General features: G+C 45.8%; 1 protein-coding gene across 6 annotated transcripts in view; it reads right to left on the reverse strand.

Moving 5' to 3' along the window:
- Positions 1-22,891, reverse strand: part of AGAP1 (ArfGAP with GTPase domain, ankyrin repeat and PH domain 1) — a 334,155-nt gene that overhangs the window by 21,133 nt on the left and 290,131 nt on the right. For all 6 annotated transcript variants that reach the window (XM_086751069.1, XM_086751066.1, XM_086751065.1 and 3 more), the window contains 3 exons: positions 21,969-22,123; positions 20,165-20,255; positions 12,866-13,088 (listed from right to left, as the gene is read on the reverse strand). In XM_086751069.1, the coding sequence (XP_086607195.1) occupies positions 12,866-13,088; positions 20,165-20,255; positions 21,969-22,123 (469 nt within the window). The remainder of the gene's footprint in view (positions 1-12,865; positions 13,089-20,164; positions 20,256-21,968; positions 22,124-22,891) is intronic.

Consider the following 22,891-nt stretch of genomic DNA (forward strand, 5'->3'; position numbering starts at 1 on the left):
CGTTGCACGTTCTGCACATCCCTGAGTCTCATCTGCTCCTCCATGCCTTCCATCCAAACACGCCGAGACCCCTTGTAAACCACACTACAGCCACACGAAGAAAATGCAAAATATTAGTGACTTATTTCTAACAGAACCGGATACTTCACACTTCAACGGGACCTCACGCAGCGGAGTTTACAGATAAATTTCATGGAGACACCAGCCAAGCTGTGCGGCAGCTACATGCTGCCGTACTGGTCTCGGGGCTTCACAAAGACTGGGTTTTGAAAGGATACGAATCAGAAAGAAATTCCACAACATAATTAAGCAATGTTCCCCTTCCCCAATTTTAAATTCTCCGTTGGCTGTAATTAACTTGCCCTAGAGCAATAAGCAAAGCAATGAGGTTGGTGAACTCTTCCAAGTATGAAGTTGCCTCTGCACAGCTCCTACCCTGCTCACATTTCAAGATATAAGATGTTCTTTTTCTCATCTTTTTTAATTTTTTTTTTCTTTTTTAACGTGGCTTTTTAGCACGTCAACTCAGCAACGTTTTAGCCTGGTTCCATGGAGAAAAACCTGCATCCGTCTGCAAAACGCTAGTGCCAGTGGATTTCTACTTAAATAAGAAAAGATCCAACCAAATTATAATCCAACGTAAGCCTGTCCTTGCAGCAGGGAACGGCTATTATTTCCAAAAGTGACCTGAGAAAGCTGAACGACTTCACTGCGCAGCTGAAAGGGGCCCAATCCTCAGCTAGGACATGGGCAGCTCCTCTGACCAACCCGGCCACGACCGTGTTGTGCATCACAACTCTCCACAGCTGGGAAACCTGTCGCATTTATAGACAACGGTCAGGCCAGCTGGACCGACCCACGGCAGCAGTGCTCTGCCTTTCCAGGCTGACAAACACCTGAGGATTCGAAGAGCATGGAAAGGCTGGGTGCACCCACACCAACCAAACCCGCAGTTCTGACTGCTTCTCAAAATTGCAACTGCAATACTATTAATTAAAAATTCCATTTCTCCTTGACTGCAGGTCTGAACAAGTAACTTTAATTTCTGTAGCTGCTTTTTTTCCCCTCTTCTTGCCTTAACAGGCCAGTCCAAGCAACTTGGGTATCTAGTTTTGAGTGGCCTGAGCTGTGGGAGTTGCACAAGCGGCCAAAGCAGATCTGGTCTGGAAAGGCTTAGACAGGCACACACGCACGTAATTAGCAAAGACTTAGAAGCTGCAAATTTTTGCTTCTTGAGATGAGAAAGGAAAAAGAGTCAACTTTCGGGTATTAGAGAATCACAGAAGGGTTTGGGTAGGAAAGGACCTTCAAAGGCCATCCAGTCCAACCCCCCTGCAAGGAGCAGGGACATCTCCAACCGGATCAGGTTGCTCAGAGCCCCGGCCAACCTGGCCTTGAGCTTATCTCAAGCTGGAGGGTGAAGAGATCCTTTGGTTTTAGTGCACAGTCACACAATCCTACTCTTTCCGCTCGTGGAGGAGTCTTACAAGCGTTAATGGAGGTTGTGGTTCAACTGTGCATGCACCTTGGTTTTCCAAGCCTGGCTGGTGCTGTAGAGAAGTGAAAACGCAACAAAACCATCACTTCAGAAATTCTGACCTGGATGAAACCAGGAAAATGTAAATCTTTTGGGGGAAAAAGAAAAGTTAGCTGGGAGATTTCTAGGCCATGACATAATCATCTGTTCGGCACGAAGACTTTTTGAAGCACATCCCATCCGTACCTTTTGAGGCTTACCAATTATAAGAGACGGCTTCTTCTCGCTACTGTACATCTCCGCAGCCTCGCACAAAAAAAAAAAAAAAAAAAAGCTTCAACGACAGGAGTTTGCACCGTCTGCACAATCCAGTTAACAGGCATCTCATTTCAGTCCAATTCCCACCCTCTCAAGGCTCCGGTTCCTCACCTGCCTTCACCTCGACGCATTTTAGCCCGCTATTTAATTACTTTAAAGCCGGAGTGATGGTGGTCTTATTTCTTCCGGTCGCTCTTCTCGTTTGGGGGTTCACTGCCGGCTCCCCTACATCTAAAAATCCAGCAGTAAGCACACTGCCTCTGACCAAAAAATTTGAGAGCCGTGGGGAAAGGGCATTTGGGCTGATGTGTGTATCAAGCTTCAGTCCCGTCAAAAGCCAGCACCATCTTTTCACTGCTGCCCTTTTCATTTAGTTACCTTCCTGAAGTCTCATCTCCCCAGTCCCTTGCCATAGGCTACCAGTTTCCTGCTGAGCCAGAAACAAAGCTCAGCCTTAAACAAAGGGGGGGAAAAAAAAAAAAAAAAAAAATCACAAAAGAGAGAAAGTTGGTCACAGTTACTGTTACGGAGCCCTGCGGGTTCTGTAGCCGCGAGCAAAGCAAAGGCGTGCTGCTGCTTCTGTGCCTGGTGTCACCGGCCAGCAAAGCCACCAGCAGCACGGCAAGGCACTGCCTTTTTTTTTTTTTTTTAAATAAAAGTACTGCTAAGCGTCACCACTTTTAGGCATGCTCTTCTCTCCGCTACACTACAAGCTGAAACAAAGCCATCTGCCACCCAACCAACCTCCGAAGGCTGAAACGGTCCAAAACAACGTGGGAGGATGAAGGATCGAAACTACCGCCATCGCCAGCAACCACTACTGAAAGCTTGTTGGCCATGCACAACCTTCCCGTAACGTCCCATCTGAGTTAAGCCCAGAAAAAAGTAACATGAGGAGCACCTTCCCACGCTCACAGCCTAACCAGCAACAGCCCATCTTCATATTTCACCACAATTGGTTTGTGTATCGCTTAAGAGCCGAAAACGTGTGGAAACGTTACAAATAATTTCTATAACAAAGCTTCAGCAGCACAAATCAGGAATAATCTGGCTTTTCTTACCTATTTGAATTATATGTTTAGATAAACAACTTCATGTTTGGTGAGACCTGATGTACAGAGAGACAAGCCATGACCTCAGGGCAGGAGAAACGGAAAGAACAGGTTAAACACCAAGAACACAGCAGCGCTGAACTTAATTTCAGTGTAAATGATTAAAAAATGGGTTCAAGTAACCCTAGCTAATGTAAACGTCCTCCCTTGCACGTGTTCTGTTGCAAAGTTCAGTATTTTCTGTGGTTTTGAACACGGAGGTGCTCCTGGAGTCACAGAAGCATCTGTTGTCCTCCCAGTAAAAACCCATCGGATCTGAGAGACACTAACTCCTGAAAATAAGAAGCACGTGAGCTTAATAAAATTTCTGGTGGTGGTGTTTTGTTTTTTTTTTTTTAATACTCACCTATGCTGTAGAGATGCACTACACGGCCCTCCTAATCCAGGTATTTCATCTTAGACAGCTACAACGAGCACTGTAACTAGCATCTCACAATCAGCACGGTTTCGATCTCCAGTCCACGCAGCCAATTCCAAACTCGGCAAGGCAGCAATTTTTAAAATGTTACCAGGATAAAATGTACTCCAGAGTCCACCTGTTGCCCATTTCACAATTATTCACCAGCAATCCACCACTTTGATCCAAATAAGCAATAGCCGGGTGCTGTTTCACCTTATGCCTAATCTGCCTCCTCGCCCTGACCATGAGCTCCCACCGCTTCCTTTACATCAACGTAGGGCTCATGTAGGCTGCAGGGTGGAAGGGACCCGTTTGTCGAACAAAAAAAAAAACCCCTAGTACACCGAAAGTATAGATTTTGATGGGATCAATGAGCTGATTGGACTCATGCTTGCATGACTACGGAGGAAAGGACAGAAATACGCGGTTCTTGGTAGAGGGAGCGCAAGATGGATGGCTTCTTTCAGCACATAAACCATACTACCCAAGCCTGATGCGCTTTCCCAGTAAAAGGCTTCCAGATCTCATGAAGACCCTAGAGAAAACTAACTTACTTGGTCGTCTTCACACTTCTGCAGAAGCGTTAACCAGCTGCTATGTTGACCTTTTCAAGTAGCTTATGGCCAAGCAGATGTGAAGTCACAGTGAAGACACTTTGGTCTTCAAGTCCGAGATGCTTTCTATCTCTGCAAGGGGTTTGGGAGAGAACTAATACAAAATAAGAAATAATCAGCTCATATCTATACCAAAAATCAGGTTTGAAGCCAAGATCCTACGCTGTTTTGAGACCTTTAGAACAGGCACTCAATCAACAGACTGGTTCTTATTCTAGCAAACAAAAGCAATCACCTTTTCTGACAGCTGATTATTGACTTATGAATACCATCTCTCTCATCACTGCTCATACAACAGAAAGAAATCCTCCTTGCTTGAGTCCTGAACTCAAATCCTGGATTTCCCAAAGCGTAACAGCTCATCAGCTTCTTTTTTAGGGCATTTCAGCTTAACTTGGTGCTTTGCAGTGTGGCAGCAAAATAAACACAAAAATAGAACCAAAAATTGTCAGGACACCTTGAGCTGATTGTGCCTCCAAGGTAAAACACTTCAGTCTCTATCACCTGTCCTACTGCAGAAACCTCGAGAGGCAGGATGTCCTCAAAGAGTCTGCTTTGTAAGCTTAATACACTCAAGGATGTCTTCCTTCAAGTCTTCTTGGGTGTATCCAGAGCGGGTTTCTAATTTTTTCGTCAACACTGAAAACAAACTACCTTCAAAACCAAGGGATGGAGTGTTTTCCACAATTCCTGAGGAGGACACGTTGTGTAAGAAACCCACCAAATGCCACTGGACTTGTAAGAAAAAGGCAAAAAGCTGCTAAAATAGGGACTGTTGCCTTCCTCTTCCACTGCTGTATGAAAGCAAAGCTATTTGCCTTCTCTTTCAAGGCCCCTTGAAGGTCCTTCCCTTCTTTTTCTCTTTAGTTCAGTATTCAAAGCTTGACCATTGCCTCTGGCCCACTGCTCCGATCTCCATTTTTGTATCATCACCATACCCACAAAATCTGGGTTTGAGGAAGGATCTTAGTGTCCTAGCTAGGAGGTATCTTAGCTAGCAGGTATCGAAACCAGGCCGAAACGTATTGCTCTCCTCTTCAAAAACATTTTTCAAAGGATGAACATCAAAGGGATGTATGGATAATCTAACACGTGAGGGACATCAGAGAAAATGAAGAAAAAGACAAAACGAGGATTCCTTCGGCTTTTCTCTCCAAAAACTCTAGACCACACCAGAAGTACGTGGGCAAACCGACCAGAAGGCAGCTGACCGTAGGCCGCATGGGTCCGTTAACATACATCACCGCACGTAGAGGTTCCGTGCGAGGCATGACTGCAGAGAGCAACGCGTCAGGTCCATATAAACATACAAACTAAACATCCAGAGAATTTAATAGAATTTTTCTCAAAGGCAGATTCGCACATAAGAACCGTGCGACCGGAGCAGGGAGCGTTTCATCTAAAGCGCTCATTAACTCAGACAACCGGGGTCGAGGGGATTTTGGCGGTTGTTTTTGCTTTTGTTTTTTTAATCACCTGGGCATCTCCCACGCCGCTATACGGGTGTTTTAGCGGAACAGCTCCTGGATGGCAAGGTCTGCCATGCCGCGACGAGGACAATAAAACACGTCGCGCCACGACTAACCTTCACCTTCGGAGTACTGTGTTTGAGGCCTGCGAACGGCGAAACCTGGCCAGCCGCCACCCAAGCTGACATTTCATTTGCCTCACTTAGTTATTCTTATTAGATGCATTTCCTGGAAGCTGCTGGTAAGTGACAAATTTTATTTTATTTTTAAATTTAATTTTAAAACAATTACGATTACTGTGATCTGAAAGCATGCCATCCAGCATGTCAGAACCGGTTCGTTTCCACAGCTACAGGGGGAAAGGTTTCAGTTTCCTGGCAGCGATTTTATTTACGCGCCCGTTTGAAAACGCAATACTGTTGTAACTAATAATTTATACATTTTCCTCATTATCTTTATGAAATATCTGCTGTCCGAAAGAGAGCTAATATAACTCCAGCTCGCTGGGAGACGTGCTGCTCGGCGTAGTTCAGCCACCAGAAAGACCAGGAGTGAGTTACGACTCTCGGGGTTTGTTGGTGTGGGTTTTTTTTTTCCGTCTTTTTATGAATTCCTTCCCAAAGTCTCCACCGTTCGTAGGACTCGCTGAAATATCCTAAGTCAAATCTTAGCAGCTGTTGGGTTGGCAGAAGCCCAGCTGTCTAAACTTTATTGGCAGTAAATGTCATTCTCGCACACAAACCGCACGCCCGGAAAACCCAAAGGCACATCTTGGCCTATCACATCCCATCACGTTCCCCGACGAGATGTGAAAACCGAAATGGAAAACGTCAACAAACTCCGGCCGCGGCGAGGAGCGGGGCATGCCCGCTGACGAGCGTGCCGCGATGACAGAAATGGACTTGGAGTTGCAATTAGTGGCACTGTCATTTTCGGGGGCTCCTGCCAATTAATTAAGCCTGTCAAATGGAAAAACAGCGGCATTCACATGATAATTTATATAGGGAGAGACTAGCCCAGCAAAGCCGCCGCAGCCAACAAAATTCCCTCCAAGCGCTTAAAAAAAAGAAAATAAAAATATAAAGTAGAAAGAGTAAGGGGGGGGGGGTGGGGAGAAAGAAAGTTAAACTGTCCTTGTTATAATTGTTAACTCTGATCGCTCAAGTAGAAGACGGGCTGATTAAAACTCCAAACGAGCCCCTAGCTCGCTGAAATCTCAGAGTCCGGAATGATAGAATCAGAGGAGTTTATTCATACCATTAAGCCCCAGAGAACTTAATTGAAAGAAGAGCATAGCCTGGACCTTGACAAGCGGGAGGTCACAGTAATTGCTGCCGGACATATTTAACATTAAGATAATCAGGCCATTAATTACCCTTTGGATCATTAAATCAGCCAGTTGCAAAATGAAATTTCTGCCTCTATTACTCACTTGAGAGACCACAGGGGTGGCTTTTAATTTATCAGCGAGCTGGAGATACAAAGGACCAGGCTTGGGGAGGAAGGAAAAGGGGGAGAAAGGGAGGAGGTTTTTTGGGGGGTGGGGGGGGGCTGGCTTCAGCGGAGGCAGGAATATCAATCCGCCATGCCTGGCGATCGTGGCAAATTAACGAGGTACGATAACCTCCGCTTCTAAAGGCAGAAGCTGGGGGTATGTAAATAGATGAGGGCAGACAGGGAGATCAGAGCCTGCACACCACTTAGCAGGATAATAAAGGAAATCATCCTTGATTATCAGTGCTAATTTGGACACTGCCGGTAGCTTGTTATGCGTGTTCTGAGTAGCATTTAATTAATTCAATTGCTTGTTAATGAGGGAAGTGACATGTGGGGAGCAGATGCCACCCAACTGCAGATGGGTTCTGGTCAGCCCTTCACAATAAAATCTTTTTTTTTCTAATTTTTTTTTATTATTATTTTTTTTTTAAACACCCTTCCCCCACCCCTGAAACGGGAAAGGTGTCGAGCATGGAGGAGCATTCAAAAGGCACAAAACACTGACCTCATCAGGCCAAGAACCGCTAAGAAACCAGACCTGACAATCACCGATGGAGAGGTACCGCTGCTCCCCCAGGCCCCATTTGTGATGCCGCGGCCTTCTGCCAGGCGTCGGGGACCAACGGGACCACAACGGCAATGCGGCGGCCAAAAGGAACAGGAGATGAGAGAGAGACGGAACGGAGCGTCCTTACAAGACTCAAGATACGACACCGGGATCTTAACGACTCCATTGCCCTTTATCTGTACTGTCCATAATGAAGGAATAATTGTTTTTACAAAAAAAAAAGGAGGCATGGTTTAATATTTTTCATTGAAGCCGCTCCCCTGTTATCCCCCAGATATCCCCCCTCAGCAAAGCGGACGCTAAGCCTCGAAACGGCAAGCCGGGCTTCGCCTTCGGCTTGTAAAAGTCTTCTCAACAGAGTCGAGCCACGTCATGTTTTTTTCTGACACCATTAAATTCCGGTCATTAGCCAACGAGGGATCAAACTGGATCTTACACTGTAAGGTGAAAGCCAACTCCTGACGCTGCCGGCTCCCAACTCCAGACTTCTCAGCGTTAAGAACCTCTCTGTTTTCTCATAACCTTTGGTAAGCAGGATAAACAGGGTGACCGCTACGCAAACAGACTGCCTGAGCAAAATCGCAGCAGGTGCTCCAACCTCCAAGCTCCATTTAAAGAGCTGCTGCTTGCGGTTTCCTCAGTAGAGCTTAAAACTAGGCCTAAGCTTCTACTAACTGCTCATCCCTCACTTTAAAAATACATTTGTAATGGAGTTGGAGGTTCTTCCTAGTTATGAATGTTCTCAAAACGACGCGCAAATGGTGGAGCCCTTTACCTTGAAGGTTTGCACTTAGCTAATGTGCAGCACCACCTGAGCAGGAAAAAAAAAGCGTGGCTGGGATGGCGCCTAGATATCATGCCATCCTCCCTCTTCTTGGCCAGCAAATTCCAGCTGGTGGAGGTGGCCTTGCTGCTGGCACATCCCAGCACCCCCAATGAGACCAAGATGGAGCCCTTGGGAGCTCAGAGAAAGAGGGTGAGGGCCAGGGAGGAGATAATCACCTCCTGGAGTGGGCAGAGGGGCGGTGACATCTCCTCTCCTTTGGAAAAGGCCAACAACATCTTAGGAAGTTGATGGTGGCAAGCAAGTCTGCAAAGCAGAAGCCACATGGGCAAGAACAGGACATAGAGAAAGCAAAGCATGTGAGGTGTCTCCAGAAGAAAGCTAAACATCTGGTGGGAGACCTACGTACCGTCGCAAAAGGCCCAGGAGAAACACGCCACAGACTCTCCAAGCTGGCTTCACCACACCTCCGACATCCCTCCACGGAGCGGTTCTGCCCCTGCCCCATCGGCCACTCCCACCTTGCACCACTCCAAATCAATGTTTTCAGAGGGCGCTTAAACAGTATCAATCGCAATTAGAGGGGAAAATCCTGATCTCAGCCTCAGCCCCATCCCCAGTTAATTGTCGCAACATTGATTTACTCTAATTTGACTTCTCACTCCAAATTAAACCTGCGTTACTGAAGGAGGGACCGCAGGCAAGCTCTCCCCGCTCACCCCCTCCCCTCCAAGACAATAAATTTAATATTGAGTACACCTGGAAAAAAAACCCAGCAGTTGTTGCAAGATCCATACCGAAAGATCTTCTTCCTTTTTCCCTCTCCTTTTTTTTTTTTTTCCCTTCCTGCGAGTAATTAAAAGATGCTTTTCTTGACTAATGATCTCCCTGTTTAGAAATGGGAAGTCGATACTCCTTCACCAGCAGTCAGCTTCAATTTGTCACCGGGCTCCCGAAGTTTGAGCGGCGGTTCTCAGGGCTGCCGGTAATTGCTGGAACCAATTACCAGCCTTTCAAAGCTGACCTCATCAGGGACCCACGGACACCACCGCTCAGAGGCCAGCTGGTCCTCTTTCCCTTCCGCACGTATTCGCCCGCGCGCTTGGGTTTTCCGCCGCCTCGCCAACTTTTTGCGCTGGCCGGGAGCTCGGGTTTATTCCCCGTCATCGCGCCAGCGCCCTCGGTCTGAACTTTGCCTCACGTTACCGCTTTGCTCTACGCTGCTTCCTTGGGGATCCCGTTGCACCTGTGCCAGAACCTCCCAGTTTCAGGCTAGAGGCCATCCAAGGCGTTGACTTTGATCCAGAGGTGCCGCGTGACCCGTGATTTGCTGATTTTACCTTTCAGATTTGATGAGACCTGGCACGTGTTAACATTAGGGTTGGACGAGGCTCTGAGCAACCTGATCCGGTTGGAGATGTTTGGGTTGGACTGGATGACCTTTGAAGGTCCCTTCCAACCCAAACCATTCCATGATTCTATGATCAGAGGACATACCTGGACAACGTATCCTTGATGACAGTAACACGAGTAACGCTTTTTGCTACAAAACTCTCAAGCCTTGAGTTGACACCCTCCAATCTGACCTTCAAAATACGTTTTCGGGTTTACCTTTCCCCATGACGAGTTTTAAGTGAATTTGAGTGGACTAGGAAAGGACAGCAGCATGGTATATTTGACGTGGTTTCAGTTTGATACCATTTATCTTATTTTTGAGTGTACAAAATTAAAAATGCAAGCTGTATGCACAGCCTGGCATAGCTCTGTTTTGAGAAATATTGGTGACATTTTCCTGAGTAGGGCTTCTTCATTACGCCGTGGCCTACAGTAGCCGTTTGGCAATTCCTCCTGTGAAACATCGGTCTCCCTGGGTCTCCCCACCCTTCCCTCTACTCCACAGAAACACATGGGATACCACTGCAGTGATTCAGTGATCAGCGGAGACTTCTCCCAAGCTGAAGGGACCGCTTTTGAAGCCACATCAAGACAGGAATACTTCCCTCTCCCATCCAATGGGGCTTTGGTGAGAACTCCTTAATGCATGTTGAGCGCGTGAACCTCCTCACACAGTGGCTCTCAGACTCCAGCTGATCCCAGACCCCACCAGCCTGGGCAGGAGTAGCCCCCCAACACCACCTCTCAGCTCTCATCCCCTTCAGAAGTTCTGCTGAGTGCTTCCTTCTTCCCTGATCTCCAAACACCCTTGGACTCCCTCCATCCCTCTTCCAGCAGAACTCCAACTCTCAGCTCCCCAGTCACATCTCTACTTGCTCACTTTCTTGCTTCTTCCCCAGGTCCCTCCGTTTCAGTTGCCTCTCCCCGCTTCGGTCCTTCAACACCACAAAAAGCAGGGTTTGACCCCACTTCAGGTCCATTGTGGCCGCTTCCGATCGGATTCCTCACGCAAAACCGCAAACAGCAGCGAGCAAATGGAACATGGACTGAAGAACTTGAACTTATTTTCTTGCCACATCTTGGACAGAAGGATGACGATGCTAGTGGAGACCAAAGTCAAGCACAAAAGGAGGCAGGCGCTTTGAAAAAGCAGACCTTTCAGATATTTATGTGAAAAACAGCACTTCAGTCCCTGCTGCCAACAGCGGGAAAAACGGGAGCAGCAAAGCAAGATCGCAACGGCTTTGTGGGGAAATTTTCACATCATCTTAATTCTATTTTTTTTTTCTCGCAGCTCGTCCATCACGTAAGCGTGTACTTGGACACAGAGATGGAAATGTGTATTTATAAAATCAATCTTTACCTTTTGTTCTAAAATGTTACAGTCCAGGAAAAAAAAAAAAAAAAGCAATTATGTCCCTGACAAACACAAACAGCCGAATATAAACACAAAGATGACAGAAATAAAGAAGAATTAAAATAAGCTCTGAGTGGAAATATGACGAGAACAAAGTTGATTTTCTAGAAGTGAAACACTTCCAAACATAAAAACTTGAATAAATGTGTTCAAATGGATGGCGTTCTTTCATCAGAGTCAGATGCATTTTAGATTTTTTCATGATAATATCTTTATTATACCTATACTAAAATACTATTTTTTAAAAAATCCAATTGAGCGTATGCCTTCTCCTTTCAGAAGTATTTAGAATTGAGGTATCTCTCCAGCTCACCTCAGCAGTTAAGGAGCAAGATATATTTGGTAGGCGCAACAACGTAAGATCTCTGGATTAAAGTAATAATAAAGTAATAATAAAGGCAGCAGTAAGTCGATGTCGATCTACCTGATGAAATAATCATATTAGCTGTCTAATAATACACACGTGCGCAGCAGAGGTACAGTTTCTGTATGAACAAAACCTCCGCGTAGGTCTCCCCGAACGTTCTCAGACGCACAGTCATTCATCTAAGTAGCCTGATTAATGTGCCGGCTTCATTCTCGAAGATGAACCAAAGGTGGCACCACAAATTCATTTTTCAGTGCTAACGAAATAAAGTGATGAGAAACAGCTGACTTTATTAGAGGCACCAGCACAAACCTACTCCTGCACCGTAGGGGGTGGCCCAGGTGTATGCTCCCAGGTTAGAATTTCGCTTGATCCGGTGCTGGAAAAAGCAGGATCCAGAGATATACGTCAACAAAATCAGAAAATAAATCCCTCATATGCAGCAGGCAAACACTGAGAGCTAAACTTTTGCTACCAGTGCTTGGACGCGGGCTGCCCCCCCGGGAGCAAGCCCTAAGCCAATTACAACGCAGTTCTGAAGAAGACTCCAAAGGTTGGCCCAGCAGTGCAAGGTGGTCCAGCAGATTCTCCTCCCGCCTGGACCCCCCTGCTGAAACGCACTCTGCTTCCCCCACGCCAATACCTCCGTTGTAACTTGTGGCGCTTACATCTGCTAAAATCAGGAAAGTGACTGAATCAGACAAACGAAGCATAAAAAAATCTTTAGGTTTTGGCAGGACAAGGTATCGCAGAAAGACAACTTCCACTGCGTTGAGCTATGATGGCTAGGTAAAACACCGTTCTCGTAGGAAACACAATCCCCCACCCACTTATGGTTTCACATATATCATAAAAAAAAATAAGCAAGTCCACAGCGAGCAGGGCTTTCAACATCCGTGATGAGAACCCAAAGACCTGACGGCCAGGTAGAAAATTCCTGGGTGAGCTGGAACTACTTAAGGCAGATTGTTAACCACAAACTGGTGGCCCAAGAGCCAGGAGCTTTGTGGCCGACCGAAACAAACACATTACAGCACAATTTAGACTGAGGAACAACCAGGCAGGAGGTTCCAATCTCCCGCTGTTTGGTCGGTGAGTCAATTGAACAAAAAAAAAAAAAAAATAAAAAAAACTGTAGAGCTGCTGAGGAAACCTTCACAAGAATGAGAAAGTAACACGGCCAGCCAACTTTTTGACACCCTCACCTTTGACACGTGTTCTTCCTGGGCACGTGGTGAAGATACATACACGCAGTAATTTTTACAAGGCTTACTCCAAGGGAGAATTTAAAAAGTCCATGTCATAAAACGTTGTAACGGCCTACCACCTCTGACTGCAACGCCAAAACGAGGATTTACGCGTTCACAGCTTCCAGCCTCGGCCCTGTGCAGCATCACATACCGCCCGCCCGCTGTGCGCCGTGGTGAGACGGAGTAGGAAAGCCTACCTTGTGGAGTCTGACGAAGGTTTCATATGGCCCTGGCTGCTCTCCTCCCAGACGCTGTTTGCCAGCTCGTTCCCGATCGAAGACATCACCTTGATGAGCTCGATAGGCCAATCGTCCAGGTCAAGAGAGCGGACCCGGGAGAGGTGCGTGCCAAGGTTTCGGTGGATACCTGAGCATTCAATACATATCAGGGCTCCCAGATTCAAGCTGGCCCAGTCGGGGTCTACAGGAAAAGGGACAGAAGCAATTAGTACAATGAAACACCTAACAAACCTTTCTAGTTAATGTTTGCGGACAAAGATTTTGGCTCTGGGAGGAAAAAAACGAGGTGCACTGTCCAAAAACACAGTTGAGAGGTCTTCCAGTAGGGTCGTGGAGATACTAATCCTTCAGAGAAACCCTCAGGGAGTAGAAAAAGTTATGAAGGAGTCTCAGAAGATGTATCGTTCCACCTCCAGTCAAAACAAAAATATGAATTAGAGAGGAAAGAAGAAACAAAGAAAATATAAACACAGTGGCAGGAGGCTGATGACAAAGTAGTGGAGAAAGCCCCTCCTTGGGAATCTAGAGCCACCTGTAGCCAATCACAAGGGAAAAAGGAGGAAAAAAAAAGTGACTAGATACAACGTCTCTGTTGCTAACTACATCAACTCCCTTGATAACCATCTATACCATCACCCGCATATGGCTTTTCCATCTAACACACGATGGGGCGTGTTTTCATCTCTAAGACCAGGGAGATGAGTACGAAGATGAAAATGAGATCCTTTGAGCAGCTCCAGTTTTAGCACACGAGCCAGAAGGATTCCATCCACACACACACACAAAAAATAATCCCGCAAACGATAAGGCTGTGACCAACCTGACAAAAGCTGGGAAATTAGAAGTCATTTTCCAAGACGGTTCACTTTTTCGTCACTGTCCTGTGTTATTTAAATCTAGATTTGTATGAATCTCCCTCTCTCCACCAAACATTCATTTTAACAAACGCAACATAAGACACATGGAAAGAATTTCTGGTGGCTTTTTTTTCCTCCCTCCTGCTATCAGATGTCTTCTTCTCGCCTTACCCCGGGCCTCCCGAAGTAGGCTATCATGAACGCCAAGCAGAAAAACGGCGATTAATTGAGAGGGTAGGCAATTTTTATTGAATTCCACATAAAATTCAGAGCTGACAGAGAATGAATTTCCAACGTCCACTTCCATTCAGGGGAATTTCACCCAAAGGCTCATTTTGACTTTGCGTAACCCAAAATTGAGAAGTTATTTTTGGCAGCCAAAATATGTGGAAACAAAATGTTTCCCAGCGCTTTGCCATGTCATGTTTGGACAACAAATACGAAAGGAAAGCAGGTAATTTTAATTGTAAAGCCCTGCATTTCACTGAAGGCATTGATTGACGTTTTGTAGTCAGTCATTAGAAACCTAAAGTGATCTCCAACAAGAAGTCACCCATCTTGTTCCACTTGAGTAGAAAACCCGCATCTTTTGTCTAAAAAGATCCTCTCCGTACCAAGTCTTGTACTAGGGATATACAGCATTTCAGACGTCTGAAAAATAAGGTGAGACACAGCTCCTGCCATGCTTAAACACAGCAGATAATCATTTAAAATTTGCAAACTGTGACTCGGAATGAAATCTCTGCCCCTGACCTGCAAAGGCGAGGGTTATCGTCACAAAAAGTGCATGAGCTCCAAGAGGCACGAACTCAGAATGAAGCAAGAGAAAAAAAATACTGATTTATATTTTTCCAATTATTCTAACAGAACTGACGTTAAGGACCTGACCTCCCACTTCTGTGTACTTGAAGCACATCTAGCGTATCTTTTATTGAATAAATGTTGAAAATATTCACCTGCTTCCAATTGACAGTGTTGATATGACTGAAATAGTCCACCAAAGGGACAACCAAGAAGTTACATGAAATAGAATTTTAAATTTCAACAATATGGCAACACACAGCTGAGTTCGAAGGTGGCAAATTAGGAAAGGCAAGTGCTGAACTCATTACAGACCTTGGGTACATCTTGGTTGACCTTGGTTACAACTGGAGAACGTGGAGCAAGACAGGGCCCTAATGAGGAGCATGGGAAGTGGCAGTGTTTCATGGATTCTGGGAAAAGTGATGTGATGTCACTTATGACTTCTGTTTCAGTGTGTGCACATGAAAAAACGATCTCAAAATGACGTCTGCTGGATGACACAAGGCACGATCCACTGATAAAAAAAGGCGAGTTATCGGAAACTACGCACTCGGGCACGTCCCCGTCTGCAATTCACTGCTCCTACCTGCGTCTTCCTCTGCCCGTATCTAGCTGAGCACTTCCAAACTCTCATGCTTGAAATTTGTTATCACTGATTTATGCTGAAAAGAACCACACATGGTTAGTAAGCTGTAACTATTAAAGCTGATTTTTTTTCCTTTTTTTTTTTTAATTATCAAAAATCAGCTCACTTTTCCTCCTGTTGCTAAATGATGCTATGAGCTGAAGGATGCTCAGAATACTTGCAACCACGTGGTAGGCTTTTCTCCAGTACGTACACATCCAGATTTGACAGCAAAGGACAGAAAAAGCCCAATCAATGCCACTAGAACTGTTATAAAGCTAATTTCCCTTTGTTTTACTTACAATTTGTCCAACAAAATACGAGGTTTTCTACATCGCTGAATATTCCCAGATTACAATTTTCAGCTGCCCATATTCCTAAAAGTATTTAGTCCTCTCCTTCTTCAAAAGCGTCCTCCCCACTTTGACTTGCACGTCCATCGGATTGATCACTGGAAGGCAAAAGCTCTTGGAACAGCTCTTTTAGGAGAATAACTCCTCCCCACCATCTCCCTCATCCCTTTGGACACGAGGTGGCAGATGGAAGGCTTTGCCATGCCCAGTCCTCATGAGCTCAGCACGTGTAAGACAGCCCTAGCTAAGCAGAGGGAGTCTCTAAAGGAAGAAGGAGAAGGTCCAAGGAAAGCAGAAGCAGGGGTGAAGGCATCTTGCAGAGTTACAGCAGAAGAGACAGAAAAATTTCCATCTTCTCTATTATTTGAGAGGTTTTTTTTTTCTATTCTGCATATAAATCTGAATCTTCTGATGGGTCTGGTAGACTTGCGAGGGCCAACCAAATTATTATTGATAGGACGAGGGGTAATGGTTTTAAAATAGAAGGAGGTAGATTCAGACTGGACATGAGGAAGAAATTTTTTACACTGAGGGTGGAGGAGCACTGGCCCAGGTTGCCCAGAGAGGTGGTGGATCCCCCATCCCTGGAAACATTCCAGGCCAGGTTGGCCAGGGCTCTGAGCAACCTGATCTGGTTGGAGATGTCCCTGCTCCTTGCAGGGGGGTTGGACTGGGTGGGCTTTGAAGGTCCCTTCCCACCCAAACCATCCTGCGATTCCATGATTATTTCAGTGTTTGGCTCTCAAACACAAAATATGCCATGGCAAGTTATTAGACTCCTGGACTGGAAAACTCCTGATGAGACATTCCCTCTTTAGCCCTTTCTGATTCTTTTTTCTACAACAGAACAGAGCTGATATTCCAAGCTCTCCAGATATCTTGAAAGAGTGATTCGTATTTACCCTCTCATCTGCTCTTTCAGCACTAAGACTGGAAAAGCTTAAAATCCTCCAAAGGCAGGAATTGAGTTGGGTTTGCCTAAGCAATCCGACCATCTTCAGCGCCTTCTCCAGGCAGATGTCAGCACTGGGACCCCCACGCTCTGTGAATAAGTGAGATCATCTTGGGCAAAAAACCTAAAGAGCACTTGGCTTCATCTATTGCTCTGGGATGGGAACGTTAAAAAAAAAAAAAAAAAAAAAAACACCAAACAAAACTTTGAAGAACTTCAGCCGGAGACCGCCAAAGGGCCAGAAGGCTGGCGGCACACAGATGCTGCTGGTGCTCCTGCTGCTGATTAACATCCAACAAGGCAGAAATTCCCTGGTGAAACAAAGTGCTGTGATGCAGGGCTAAAAAGGCAAAGAGCTCCAGAAAGAGGAAGAATGAAACTTCTGAAGTGGAAGATTGATGGCTCTTGAATAGAGCTGAGGGACAGCAACATCTCATATTCCTTTGCTCCCAAACATCTGGCTTTGTGAAGATGCAAACTACGTAAGCTTTCCACAAGAGTGCCGGTGTTTGTGATGCTAAATGCTCCGGGGGTAAGGACTTGCCCAGGCAAGGCAGGAAAGGAGAGGAGGAAATAAAGCAAAGCCTGGCAGAGAAAGCCAGGCTGAGGTTCACCTCACCCGCACGTTTACATTTGAAGATACATCGCTTTGGAAACACCTCAAATACTTCAAAAAGAATAACGGTGGCCTTAAAATTAGGAAAGACTAATGGCAAGAGGAGTCAAAGAGGGTTTAAATCATCTCCCAGAATACAAACAATTAGGAGAGGTTCAGGCCGAGATTCCAAAATCACCCTCCACCCTGTCCCCTAAAAAAGCTACACAGCCAAGGGTTGAATGTTGCCAAAAAGGGTGGTCCCTCTCCCAACAACATGCTCTTGGCACATCCCTTCTGCTGGCACCATGCGTGCCTGGCCAGCTTGACCCGTGAAGCAATCTGGACGGAAACCAACCTGGCTGAAGTTGGGGGGGGGGAGGGGGGGGAAGAAAAAAAAAAAGAAGAAAAAAAAAAAAAGAAAGTGCTGCTTTCTTGCACAATCATTTTCCTGATTGAACATCTAGTACATGTGTGGGGTGGGAAGTCATCTGCAGCGAAGGGATTGCACGTTCCCCCTCTGCTTGGGTGACCAGTTAGCAGGGTCTGGGAAAATGCCACCGCCAGTTGCACAGACAGACTGGAGCAGAAACCAGTAACACTCCCGTCGTGGTCTGCTCACAGACAGCAGCGAGCACTTCAACTGAAGTCACTTGAAGACCCCGTCCTTCTCACACACAGCACAGCATCTTACACGCCTTTTGCCTGAACGGGATCCAAGCTCTGGCGTAAATCTGAATGACCAGCAGGTCAATACGAAAGAACGCTAATAAGTAAGAGTCACTTTGGACTGCATATGTTAAAATATCCACCAAACCAATGTTTCTCCTTGTTTATCACCTGTTGGATTACTAGCCAGTGGATGGCAAAGACCTTAATTTCATAGAACCATAGAATGGTTTGGGTGGGAAGGGACCTTCAAAGCCCACCCAGTCCAACCCCCCTGCAAGAAGCAGGGACATCTCCAACCGGATCAGGTTGCTCAGAGCCCCGGCCAACCTGGCCTGGAACGTTTCCAGGGATGGGGCTTCCACCACCTCTCTGGGCAACCTGGGACAGGGTTCCACCACCCTCAGTGTAAAAAATTTTTTCCTAATATCTAATCTGAATCTACCTCCCTCTATTTTGAAACCATCACCCCTCGTCCTGTCACACCAGGCCCTGCTGAAGAGTCTCTCCCCATCTTTCCTGCAGCCCCCTTTAGGCACTGGGAGGCCGCTCTCAGGTCTCCCCGGAGCCTCCTCTTCTCCAGGCTGAACAGCCCCAGCTCTCTCAGCCTGGCCTCACAGCAGAGCTGCTCCAGCCCTCTCAGCATCTGCGTGGCCTCCTCTGGACCCTCTCCAACTGGTCCATGTCCTTCTGGTGTTGGAGGCTCCAGAACTGGACACAGCGCTGCAGGGAGGGTCTCACCAGAGCGGAGCAGAGGGGCAGAATCCCCTCCCTCGACCTGCTGGCCACGCTGCTGGGGATGCAGCCCAGGATGCGGTTGGCTTTCTGGGCTGCCAGCACCCATTGCCTGCTCATGTTGAGGTTCTCGCCCAGCAGCACTCCCAAGTCCTTCTCCTCAGGGCTGCTCTCAATCCATTCTCCGCCCAGCCTGGATTTGTGCCTGGGATTGCCATGACCCAGGTGCAGGACCTTGCACTTGGCCTGGTTGAACTTCACAAGGTTGGCACGGGCCCACCTCTCCAGCCCAAGTCGCTGTTACTTCTCTCTATCTGTGAAAAGTCCCTGTGCAATCTCTCTCTGGGATCTCCCTCCAGCAGGTCAAACGAGCTGGTCTGACAGCATCCCAGTGCTGGTGCTCACAGCCCGCTCCAGCCAGGCTCCCTGGCTTCCTTTGCATCCCAGCGCGCCGAACCGCCGGGGACAGGGCAGCTGCCTTGGTTCTTGATCCATCTCCTACAGACGGCACACAAATATCTTGACAGTTTTCAAAAGAGGCAATTAAAATGTGAAGACCATTTTGATGGCACGGAAAAATATCTCTCTCTTTTTTTTTTTTTTAATTTTAAATGGCTGTGAACCACCTTCCCTTCAAGCCTCCTGAGGATAAGGCAGGTGATAATAGGTTTGTTTGGTGGATGACCAACCGGCTAAATTGCTAACTCTACAGAGAGCAAATTAGTCATGCCAAAGCACTTGCACCTTCAAAAGAATGTTCATTTTGAAGTTAACTGGGACGGTAGAACGGCTTAGACCAGTAGTCTAAATTCCAAACAGCAAGTCTTAAAAAAACAAAATTACACCCAAAGAAAAAGAAATGAATATTTTCCCATTTTAAGTACATGTAAAAATCACAAGAAAAGTTCTGACTTTCAAATATCAAAAGAAATAAAAATGCACAAGTTCTCAATCCTTCTGCTCCCACAACTAATTGCTTTCGAGCAAGAGCACTTCCTTTTGGTGGCTTTGCTGCAAACCCCTGGAACTAAAGAGCACCAGAATAATGACCTCAGCCGGGGTTAGTGAGGTGAACGGCAGCTCAAAGTATTTTCGAGAACACTTTTCTGATCACTAAGTATACGTTTTTAAAAATAAAAAAGGGAAAGAGACACAAAGGGGAGAAGAAAAAAAAAAACCCCAAATCAGTTTTTGAGTATCCAGAAATAATGAGCAGTGTCTTTGGTTTCTTCTGACAAGTAACCCTAAAAAATCCAAACCAAAAAAAACACCAATCAAGCTCTACCTCTTTGAAAATACTAGCAGGGCACACGTGCCCTCTCCACCCAAAAGAGGAGGAAAACTGAAGTAACGCATGTCAAACAGCAAACTTATTTTTCCTTTTCTTCAAAGGAAAGGAAAGAAATGCTGACATTCAAAGCAGCACGTGAAACAACATGGGGAAAAAATTAGGTCTTATCTAACACAGCAGATATTAAGTACAAATTAACATAAAATAAGTCTGATTAAGGGAACGCCATCATGAAGAAGAAACGTGCAAAAAACATACAGAAGGTAATAACAAAAAAGATAAAGCCCGTTGCGAGCGTTCACCTAAGTCTAGGCCAAGGAGAAGTCTTGGCCAAGGAGAAGAGGTCAGTTTTCTGAAGAAGCATGGCTGTACTTACTCTGTGCTTCGCAGTCCACGCAGTGGGAATTGCCTCTGATGTTCCGTATGGACTGAAGGGCCATGGCTTCGTTCTGACTCGTCAGGCGGGACTGCGGAGATTTTTAAAGACGTGCGTAAGCAACAAATAAGAACCCAATAAAATTCCATGACACAACTGTCAGCTGAAAGAATGGCAAAACCCAAAGCTTAGACCAAGGCTGAATGAAGGTGATGGAGGAACCTCAAGTCCTTGGTTTGCCTCTCAAGAAATCCCTTGGCATCTCCAAATACTGCAAGTCCATGTCTGCCAAGCAGGGACTCCTTGCTCCTCCCATGTTTCTTGACAGCTTGGGATTTCTCCCAGGGCTCTCCTCACCCTATGCAGGAGCTCCCAGCGTTTTGGGATCTCCAGTCTGGATTCTAACAAGTGGGGAGACCGCAGAGAGGAAAATCAAGCTCGCAAAGGAACCCTGCTATTCACAGGAACAGGTAGGTTGGCTTCTTGAGACAAATTAGAAAAGAATATTATTTTATAAAATCAATTTCTTTTATTGATGTGTATGCTTTCGCTAACGAAGACTAAGGGATGGTTTGCAAAAACAGCCGAATCCTTTTTATCATCAAAAGGTCACATTTAATCAGACGGCTCCCATTTAAATTCTCTCCATGATGACCTGCCAATGACCTCTACTTGGACCTTGAGAGACCATCATGATGTACAAGTAGTTCAGCTCTACCCAACTAAACCACCTTGTGGGCTTTCTGAGAAGAAAATTGTTAGCTGTACCCAATAACAGACTCTTTGCAATGAACTGATTTAAGCAGGAAGAAGAGCAGGTCTTAAGTACGGCCATGTGTCGGCACGTCCTCCTGATCTATCAACAGGACACCTACTAAACCTGTCCAACTAACTACACTTTGCTGTTCCAGCTAGTTCTTCTGGCATGTTTTGAGACCTCAGTAATACCTTAAAAAAAACAAACAAACCCAAAACTACTCTGAGCAATGTAGTGGGTCAAATATATAACCCCAAATGCTCCCTCTATAATCTTATCAACAGATTCTCCCTTTCAAAAGAATATTTAATATACACAAAGGCCAATATGCTCTGGGTGTACTGCACAGAAAATATTACCAGCCACTCTTTATTGGAAATAAATATATTTTTTTAAACAGAACGGGAAGTAAATTATATGATGTTGATAATAATTACTGGTGTCTGATCTACTCTGGTAGCAGGCATTAATTTCCAAACAGGAGTCTCCTCCTTGCAAGATAAAATAATTACAGACAAGTGTTAGGTGGACAATGTTGAAGGATCCATAGGTCTGAATAACGAGTCCCACTCCTCTCCCTCCGCTACCACCCAACACCTCGCTCTCTAGTTGCGAAGTGTTTGCAAACACAGAGACTCAAGAAAGCAGAAGTTCTCCTGCCCTTCCAAAAACGAGTGATAGCTGAAGAAGCCTCAGATTTTAAACATTTGTTTTGACAGGAAAGGGGAACAAATTACTGCTGTCAGCATACGAAAGCACTGCAAGGTAGAAGGCCTGCTCCTCGTAGGCCCCGAGTTTCACTCTAAATTTTAAAAGTGATAGCAAAGGCAAAAAAGGGAATCCAGGAGCTCCGTTAATTCAGTCGCCGTGAGAAAATGAAACTGCAGAACAGGCTACAGCACCAGCTGTCTTGAAATATCTGGGACGTGCATGCAGCTCTAACGCTGCGCTGTCGCAGGCCTAATACCTGCATGTCTCTAGGAGTACAGGTTTAAAATTCAGAGTTGATGATTTTGGATCATCCACGCGTTACTCGGTGCACCGTACCTTGTTCTTGCTGCTCTCACAGGACTGTAAACTGGCCAAGATCTGACTCTCTATGGCTTGGACCCACGCATCTCGCTCTTCGTACGTGGTAGCTTCAAAGTGCCAAGTCTGGCCGGTGAGAGAGACAATGATAAACTCAAAGTTTTCCTCTTGTTCTGAAAAACACAGCCAATAGGAAGAAAAGTTTTAAGTTTAAGGATATGGATAAACAGGCCCAAACAATCCCGTTGGACGAGCATTTCTGTAACGCAACAAGCAAACGCTGGTCTGGACATCTGAAGTTTGAGGGTCGATATATCCAACCGCCCGGCACAACGCACCGGAAAACGACTTGTGGATCCGCTGCCTTTTCCTTCCAAATATTACGCAGACAGAGTACTAGTCTGGGGAAATATTCCGTTCCTGGGTGGGTTTGTGAGTTTGGTATGGAGTCTGTACCCTTATCCAACGCAGAGGGGCTAACGAGCATTACTCAGGTTTAAACCTGAGCTACATCATGTAAAAATCAAAACGTGTCACAAAATAACTTAAAAAATGAATGGACTACGAAGAGATTATAAGACAGAAAAACTGACAATTTACGATCTCCCTTCAAGTAGTTTTTTACACAAACAGAAATATTAAAAGTGGATGTGTAGATTTTCCTGTCTACAGCATAAACACAACACAGGATTAAAATCAGTTCAACCTATTCAACGTTCGACATGGGAGATGAGAAAATGATCTGAGAAGCCGGCAGAAAGGGTCAGTGGAATATCCTCAGGGCGACTAGAGTATGAGGACAAGTATTCAGGCCAGACGACCGCAGCGTAGGAAAATACCAGCAGAACTGAACTGAACGGACGCGTACTCTAACTACACGTGGGACACCAAAGCCAAAATAAATAAATAAATAAATAAATAAATAAAGGAAGCTGAAACAG

This window comes from Chlamydotis macqueenii, chromosome 6 (genome assembly GCF_036417535.1).
Source record: "Chlamydotis macqueenii isolate bChlMac1 chromosome 6, bChlMac1.mat, whole genome shotgun sequence".
NCBI classification, from domain to species: Eukaryota; Metazoa; Chordata; class Aves; order Otidiformes; family Otididae; genus Chlamydotis; species Chlamydotis macqueenii.